Here is an 8619-nt window from a genome sequence, read left to right as displayed (position 1 = left end):
TAATTTATATAGTTCTATTTTATAGATGTATTTGTATGTTCTGTAAAGTGGTCAGAAAAAATGAAATCAGAATCTGTATCGGTGCATCTCTAGTAATAATTTTATTGATTAAATTACTTTATTGTGGGGCAATTAGCAGAATAATAAGGAAAATAGTTTGCATCCCTACCTGTTATCAGTCTTTTAAAATGCAAGTGAACAAGAATTCTAGTAGTGAGTGGCTATGTTGTGTTCATTGTGTGTTTTTGTATTTGTGCGTATGTCTTCCAGATAACATTCAGTGCTCGAACTGTATTGATGAGAGGTGACAAATCATGGGAAGCTGGAATTCATGAAACTGCCAAAATGTCTTCATTCCAAGGACTCCCTACACATGGGTCAGATGTAACAATTCTCATAACAAGGGTTCACTTGCATCCCCTTTGTGTGCTTGTGGAGTTTTGGGGAGCATTTTGCCAGGAGAAAAAAGCAGATTATGAGTGCCTTGCCAAAGACATTCAATCGCCTGGGAACACATTTCAAGAGTTTGAAGGAAATCCTGGCGAGCAGTGCTTGGTTCACATTGATGGTACTTGGCACAGGTCCCGCATAGTCTCAACAAATGGCTCGAAATACAGTGTGTTCCTTATCGACAAAGGAAAGACATGTAGCACCACCACAAGTAAGCTTGCCTGGGGTAAGAAGAAGCACTTCGACCTGCCACCTGAAGTGGAATTTTGTGTGCTTGCTAATGTGTTACCAGTCTCGCCTGAAAACATATGGTCTCCTGTGGCTATCGAATTTCTGAAATCTCTCTCCGGAAAGTCTGTGAAGGCACATGTGCAAGATGTACTGGTGGCACACAGAACAATTCTCCTGCACATTCCTTGCATATCCAAACAAATGTATGAGATGGGAATTGCCAAGAAGCTGTCTCCAGTTGTGTTTCATGACTTTGTTCTTAGGTCACTGCAGTCCAACAGTAGAGCTGTAGTGGCTCCAGAGACTCGGATCTCCATTGGAGCAGGTGAGCGACTTCACAAGAAAGAGGTCTTCATGTACCCTGAGCTGCCAACAGGAACTGTGGAGACCGTCGTAGTCACAGAAGTGACAAATCCGCAGCGGATCTTTTGTCAGTTGAAGGTCTTTTCACAGGAGTTGAAGAAACTCTCAGGGCAACTCACACAGTGCTGTGAGGGCAGAATAACCAATTGCATTGTAAGTCCAGAAATGATTGGGTTTCCGTGTGCTGCAAGAGGAAGTGATGGAAGGTGGTACCGCTCTGTTCTACAGCAGGTATTCCCAACCAACAATGTGGTGGAAGTGCTGCATGTTGACTATGGAACAAAAGCGCTTGTTCAAGTGGAGAGTGTTAGACCACTGGCTGCAGAGTTCTTTAGGATGCCCGTTGTGACTTACATTTGTTCCCTCCATGGAATCCTTGACAAAGGGGTTGGATGGACTACCAGCCAGATTGACCATCTCAGGGCCCTTCTTCTGCAAAAGACAGTGATTGCCAAATTTGAGTACCAAAGCATTTTTGAGGGCGTTCACTATGTCACTCTTTATGGGGATGAAAACACAAACATTAACAGCTTGTTTGGTTTCAAGGAGAGCCGTTTCCTGGAGGATAAAAAAACGCATGGAGGCCATGCCACTGCATACAGCCAACAGCGTATGGCTCAGCTGGAGAGTGAAAAAACACTTGGAGATTATGCCATCCATCGCACTGCATACAGCCATCAGCATCCAGCTCAGCAAGAAGGAAATCAAAGAAAGGTGTTAACTCCTGGAAAAGATGCAGAGGAAAAAGAAGGGAAAGGAATAGCGGGGGAGTTGCCAGCTGAAGACCTTGCTCTCAGTTCATCGCATGTGGCAGTTGTTCAGCACGTATCTGACCCATCACAGTTTTGGATCCAAACACAGACCTATGCAAATGAATTGGATCAACTGATGGATAGTATGTACCACCTATACAAAGATTCAGTTACTACAAATCTGGTGAGAAATCCAACTATTGGGCTCTACTGTGCTGCCAAGGCAGCCGATGGTGAGTTCTACAGAGCAACTGTGATGGAAGTTGGTGAGACAAAAGTCAAGGTGTTCTTTGTTGATTATGGAAACACTGAAGTGGTAGACTTGAATAACGTCAAGACCCTCCATGACGAGTTCAAAAAGCTGCCATGTCTTGCACTGAAATGCACCCTGGCTGGTGTCAGGCCAAAAGATGGCAGATGGGATCAAAGTGCCTGCGAGTTTTTCATCAAAGCAGTTACAGGTAAAGAACTAACTGTACACGTGAGGGCAAAATACAACAAACGGCATGTTGTTCAACTAACAGACCCTCAAGCTCAGGGAGAAAAAGATCTTGGTACACTGATGTATAGATCTGGCCTTGCTGAAAGGGCTGCAACACAGAGACAACCTATAGCTCAAATGACCATGCAACATCCTATTCCACCACAACTCCCAGATGCAAACACAGTTGGCCCTGCCAGTACTGAAAGAATTCCTATATTCAAGGAGCACATGTTTCCCATCGGAAGTGTCCTTGATGTCTGTGTGTCCTACATCGAAAGCCCAAATGACTTCTGGTGCCAACTAGTACAAAATGCAGGGCACTTGAAATTGCTTATGCAAGACATACAGGCTCATTATGCAGGCACTGAGTTTCGGCCCTTTTTGGAAACCGCTTGTGTTGCTCGTCACCCTGATAATAGAATGTGGTACAGGGCCCTTGTAATTCACAAACATGAAACGCCTGATGTGGATGTGTTGTTTGTTGACTACGGCCAGACGGAGACAGTTGCCCTCTCTGACCTGAGGAGGATCAGCCCTCAATTCCTCGCTCTACATGGCCAAGCTTTTCGCTGCAGTCTGTTAAACCCTATTGACCCCACATCTGCCATAAATGAGTGGAATGAAGAAGCAATAGCAAAGTTCCACAGCTTTGTGGGAACAGCGGCATCCAACTTAGTAAGTTTAAAGGGCACCATATATGCTGTCATGTACAATGAGCAGAAGATTGTTTTCAACATTGTGGATCTAGAAACTCCCTTTGAGAGTCTCTGCACCTCTATGGTCAATGTAGTCAAAAGTGCACATACCAAGAAAGCTGCGGGGCCATCTTTCCGTCTGGACACATATTACTACTCAACACACGGCGTCAAAGTTGGAACCGAGGAACAGGTCACAGTGACATGTGTGAACAATGTGAATCAGTTCTACTGCCAGCTCAAGAAGAATGCTGAAGTGATAAAAGATCTGAATGTCAAAGTGAGAAATCTCTGTCATCAGCTTGAAAATGTAAAGCTCCCAACAGTCTTTGGAACTTTGTGCTTTGCAAAGTACACTGATGGTCAATGGTACAGGGGACAGATCAAGGCCACAAAGCCAGCCATTCTGGTTCACTTTGTGGATTATGGTGACACCATTGAGGTGCAAAAATCTGACATGCTTCCAGTTCCCAGAGAAGCTAATGACATCATATCTGTGCCTGTGCAAGCAGTTGTGTGTAGTCTCTCTGATGTCCCTGCCGATGTCCCCAGGGAGGCAAACAGCTGGTTTGAGACTAGTTGTACAGAATGTACATTTCAAGCACTAATAGTGGCCCGAGAACCTGATGGAAAACTGCTGGTTGAGCTGTATCAGGGAAACACTCAGGTTAATTCAAAGATCAAAAGGTTGTTTCAGATCGAGATGCACACAGAAGACAATGTTGTCCACCATGGTTGGAGAGTACTTGAGGCTCCAGCAAATCATACACAGCAGACACCAAAAGTTGTCCCACAGCAAACTAAACAAATGGTACATCACACTCAAACTATCAAGAAAAACGTCTCCGTCCCAAAACCAGTGCGTCAAATGAGGGATTCCGCCATAAATCTGCAGTCAAACCCAAAGCCTTTACGCAACGCTCCGTTAGAGCTGTACAGACCTCCACACCATAGGCAGTCATGTATAGCGATGCCAATCAATAAAGAAAATGGTTCTGAGCCGACCAGTGCCTTTATCACACCAGGAAAAGAAAGTCTTTCTACAAAAACAAAGTCCAAATCACCTGGCACCGAATCCCAGACAGAAAGCAATGCTGAAAAATTCCCTAAACTTGCTGACCTGCCATCAAGATCTATCACATCAGATATGGAAGTAGAGGTTTATGTCTCGCACTGCAATAGCCCTGTGAGTTTTTATGTGCAGCTTGTCAGAGAGGAGGATGAAATAGTCTCCCTTGTGGAAACCCTAAATGATCCCCAATCCACCCCACAAACCAACAACATCAAAGACTTGCAACCAGGTGACCTTGTTCAAGCAGAGTTTGCAGATGATTCCTCGTGGTATCGAGCAGTTGTCAAAGAGATCCACGGCAAAACGATGGTTCTTGTTGAGTTTGTGGATTTCGGAAATACGGCAAAGATGCCAATTTCCAAGATAGGCAGACTCCAGCCGACTTTCTTGCAACTTCCCATGTACAGCACACACTGTATGTTGCGCGAGGCTGCAGGTCTGGGAGAAGAGGAATTGCTTGACCCAGAAGTGGTGTCAGCTTTCAAAGAAGATGTTGGCGATGGTGGAGAAAAGGTCCTCAAATGCCAGTTCATCAGGCTGTCAGGTTCTGTGTGGGAAGTCAGTCTTGAAGACAGTGGTGAGACTGTCAAGTGTAAAATGCCTACTAAAGGCTCAACTAATGGTTTTAAAACTGCCTCAGAAAAATTTGAACAAGTTGAGGAAAAACCTGTCGAGAACTCTGACACCAGGAATGTGCCAGAGAACTCAGAGACATTGTTGCATAACCATTGCTCTATGTGTTACCACCAACAAGAGTTGTTGGAGGGACAAAAGTTGGAGGTCTACATCACAACTATAAATGATGATCAGACCTTTTGGTGTCAGCCTGCGGTCTCGGAAGAGCTTGATATGATAACTTCAAGTGTCTCAGAAGTGGGAGATGCAGTTGATCACAAACCTATTGACCCAGGCTCTCTCGCCCCTGGCAGCCCATGCATTGCTCTCTTTTCAGACGACGGTTTTTGGTACCGTGCAGAGGTCATCAACAAAGATGGAGATGAGCTGTTAGTTCTCTTTGTAGACTATGGAAACAAGTCCCAAGTCACCATTACAAATGTGAGAGAAATGCCCCCTGACCTGATGGAAAGTCCTCTACAGGCATTTTTGTGCGAGCTTGAAGGCTTTGATGCGTCACAGGGATCCTGGAACGATGGAGCAGTAGATGAGTTGTCAGCGCTCACAGCAGACAAAGTGTTACAGCTGACTGTCACTAGAGTAACAAGAGCAGAAGGAAACATCAAATGCCTTGTGCTGATGGAATGTGAGGGCCAGGTTCTAAATGAAGCACTGAAAACCTGGTGGAAGAGCTCCACGAGGCAAAACGAATCCACTTCATACAAAACCCCACTGCGGTGTGACTCAACTGTGGGAGAGACTGCACCAAACGAGGATCAACTCGAGTGTCCTGAAGGCCAAGACATGGATACCGCTGATGCTTGCATTCCCCCTCAAGGAGACCACAGTAAAGAGCAGAGCACTGCCGAGTTTGCTGATACCCACACAGGTGTTTTGCCATGTGATGGTGACATAGATGAAACCATGTTTCCTCCACTGACTGTTGAAGGAGACCAAAGTATTTTGATCTTGAGCTCTCACAAGAGTGCAGTGGAAATGGAAAGAGGCACTGAAGAGGAGGACTTTTCACTGATGGACATGATTCGGCCAGCTGACTTGAGTTCTCCATTGGATGAGTCTCTGCTTGGAGAGAGGAATACCTACAGCATGGACAGCAGCTTTGACATCCTACATTTTTCTGGTAAGCAACACTTTAATTTCTTCTGTTGCATTTTTGTTTATGATCAAATAAGCAGTTAAAAGTAAATTAGTAATGGAAATCAAGTCAACAGGGGAAGTAACATTTGTAAATCAGTTGGGTCAACCCACCACTGATGGTCACCTGTTGTCAAGCTTTTTCTTTCTTTGCCTTTCCAGATCCGGCTGAGGAAAAAGATGACAGCGAGGTTACCAAAACAAAAGATAAATATTTTACCAGTACAACGGCGAAAATGGTAAATTATGTGACAATGACTTTTGCACATAGTATGCAGGTGTGAAACAGACTTGATGAAATCTAATTGGGCGCTGCGTTCTTCCAAAGGTTTCACGTGAAGCTCTTTGTCCCAGGGAAAGCAGTGATCTGTCTGAGACGTATAACATTTCTGAAGACTTGAAGCTGGTACATGCAGTTTTTTGTGTTGCTACACACTGTACATAAAAGGACACTTTGCCAGGGGAATGAATGGGCCGATTTCTTCTTTCATTTTTTAATTTCTTGGATTTACTTGTGTTTATTCATCTTGTAGAATCAGACTGCATTGGTGCTGCCCTCCTGTATGCTTCCTGCGTTGGGTGAGAGATTCCATATTTTAACCATGCACATTGGAGGCTTAGGCTTTAAAACTATATTTTTTTAAGGCAAGCTATCATATTAGCATACAACACACTCTAGCTTTAGGTTATTAAAAAGAAAAGACAGAAAATTAGAGTGCATCTTTGCTTTAAAGGCAATAGGTAAAAAGTAGTTAAATAAGTAGTCACACTTTGCAAAGGGTATGGTAGTGAAGGTAAAAATACATTTAAACAGCTAAAACAAGTGTTGTGGGTTATACCTTGTGTTCTAAAATTACTGTATTTTGTGATCATCTCCATAGATGCTCCTACAGAGCAGGACATTGACAGTGGAGATGATGTCCCGAAGGAAGAGCTGCCATGTCTTATCACACATGCTGAGGTAATGTTATGGATATACAGTATTTTGGATGGTGGTTCTTCCTTTACTTTTTGTTCTTGTGCAGAGTAAATAACCATAGTCCGTAAAGATGACTAGAGTACCGTATTACAAGACTCATTGACATAGTGTTCATGTCAGTGATGGATAATATGTTGTGTTCTAGAATGACTTGATGGCTGGTGAGGAGACCTTGGCTCATCACCAGGATACATACTCAGGTTTAATGACATTATCTCTTTGTTTGACATATTGAAGTGTTTCTTTTATTTTGACTTAGCATTTATGTGTACATACTTTTTGTGCAATACAAATGGAACAGGGCAAACATGAGCCATATTTTGAACAAATAGTGTAAAACACAATAGTAGGAGGGGTAATTTCTAGTTTTCAGTCGATACATTAGTTGCTTATCTAAATAATAAGTCTTTGTATCTGCAGCCCTGCTAGCTGACTCTGACACAGCAGGCAGTGAGCCACAGACCTGCACAGATCCCACCCAAGATTCGGTAAAAGATTTAAATCCAAATAATTCTAAAATCAAACAGCGGAAAAAAATAAATAAAAATAAAATAATAATGTTGACCAATGTCTTTGTGTCTCAGGGGGACAGGGTTGAAGAGGTCTTGTGTTCTGTTGAAGTAGAGGTCTCGCGTGCTGTTGAAGAAGCGGTGACCTATTCTTTTGTAGTCCCGTGTACAGTTGAAGAAGAGGTCCCGTGTACAGTTGAAGAGGTCCCGTGCTCTGTTGAAGAAGAGGTCCCGTGCTCTGTTGAAATAGTCCTGTGTGCAGTTGAAGAAGAGCTCCTTTGTGCTGTTGAAGAAGCAGTGACCTGTTCTGTTGAAGAACAGGTCCCGTGCTCTGTTGAAGAGTCCTGCTTGACAGACATCTGCACAGGTATCAGATTTCAGTGGCATGTCAATGTGGCACATCAATGTGTTAGGCATGCAATGTGATAACTATTGGCAGTGGATACAGCATCATTTCTTTGCATGCACTGTTATCTCTGATTTGGCTTTTTGTTCCCTAGGCACTGCAGATCCAAATGACCCAAGTGGTGATGACAAAGTCACTTGTGCCAGATATCTCAGCAGTACGACAGTAGACGAAATGGTAACTTGCCTCCAAAACATCTGCATTGTTTTTATACTGGCTTTCAGGCTTTGTGGTGTACATGTAGAACACAGGCCTAATTTGAAACATAAGGGCGACTTCACATCAGAGGGACACGTGTGGAAACCAACTGTACCAACACACAAAAGTGGACTGCTATTTAATGCAACTACAAGGACTTTTAGACCAGTAATATAACAAGCAAAATTTAAAACTCAGGTACGGAACTAATCAATTGTACCTAATGTGAAACCGCCCTATGAAGCTAATCAAAGGATACCACGAATTACCAAATAAAAGACAGCATTCAATTAATACGAACATTAAAGGCTGGTTGCTGAAACAGCCCAAAAACAAGGAGTGGGAGAAAATCGTTTCATCTTCCGGTTTTCCACTTTTTCAATTACGTGAAGGCTGGGACACTTGATGTGGAAAAAAATCTGCTAGTATTGAGTTAGATTCATTGTAGCTTGAGAAACAAACACACAAATTCATTCCATTTCTTTTCCGTGTTCATGTGTACCTAGAGACTGGCATGGATTTATTTCAGTTAGCCCAATAGCTGGTTTGATTTGCGTTGAGAGATGATATTATGGAAAGTTCCCCATGCCAATTTCTAGGTATGGTGAAGGGTATGTGATGATATGGGGTTATTTTTAATTCCAAAAGCCAAGGGAACTTCATTAGGATGCATAGTAACCTGGATTCATGAAATAACTGGCCTTTAAAAA

General features: G+C 43.2%; 1 protein-coding gene across 7 annotated transcripts in view; it reads left to right on the top strand.

The window, feature by feature from the left end:
* The window catches only part of tdrd6a (tudor domain containing 6a), a 36303-nt gene that overhangs the window by 21620 nt on the left and 6064 nt on the right, over window positions 1–8619 (top strand). For 4 of the 7 annotated variants that reach the window (XM_032542822.1, XM_032542818.1, XM_032542821.1 and 1 more), the window contains exons 3-11: window positions 271–5803; window positions 5980–6056; window positions 6146–6223; window positions 6351–6396; window positions 6699–6778; window positions 6942–6996; window positions 7217–7284; window positions 7381–7672; window positions 7806–7888. In XM_032542822.1, the coding sequence (XP_032398713.1) occupies window positions 298–5803; window positions 5980–6056; window positions 6146–6223; window positions 6351–6396; window positions 6699–6778; window positions 6942–6996; window positions 7217–7284; window positions 7381–7672; window positions 7806–7888 (6285 nt within the window). In that variant the 5' untranslated portion in view covers window positions 271–297. Of the gene's footprint in view, window positions 5804–5979; window positions 6057–6145; window positions 6224–6350; window positions 6397–6698; window positions 6779–6941; window positions 6997–7216; window positions 7285–7380; window positions 7673–7805; window positions 7889–8619 lie in introns of all 7 variants that reach the window. The other 3 variants (XM_032542820.1, XM_032542819.1, XM_032542817.1) reach the window with 3 other exon arrangements.

The sequence above is a fragment of the Etheostoma spectabile genome, chromosome 18, assembly GCF_008692095.1.
Source record: "Etheostoma spectabile isolate EspeVRDwgs_2016 chromosome 18, UIUC_Espe_1.0, whole genome shotgun sequence".
Lineage (NCBI taxonomy): Eukaryota > Metazoa > Chordata > Actinopteri > Perciformes > Percidae > Etheostoma > Etheostoma spectabile.
Note: the sequence above shows the minus strand (reverse complement) of the source record. Positions and strands in the feature narration are given on the sequence as shown.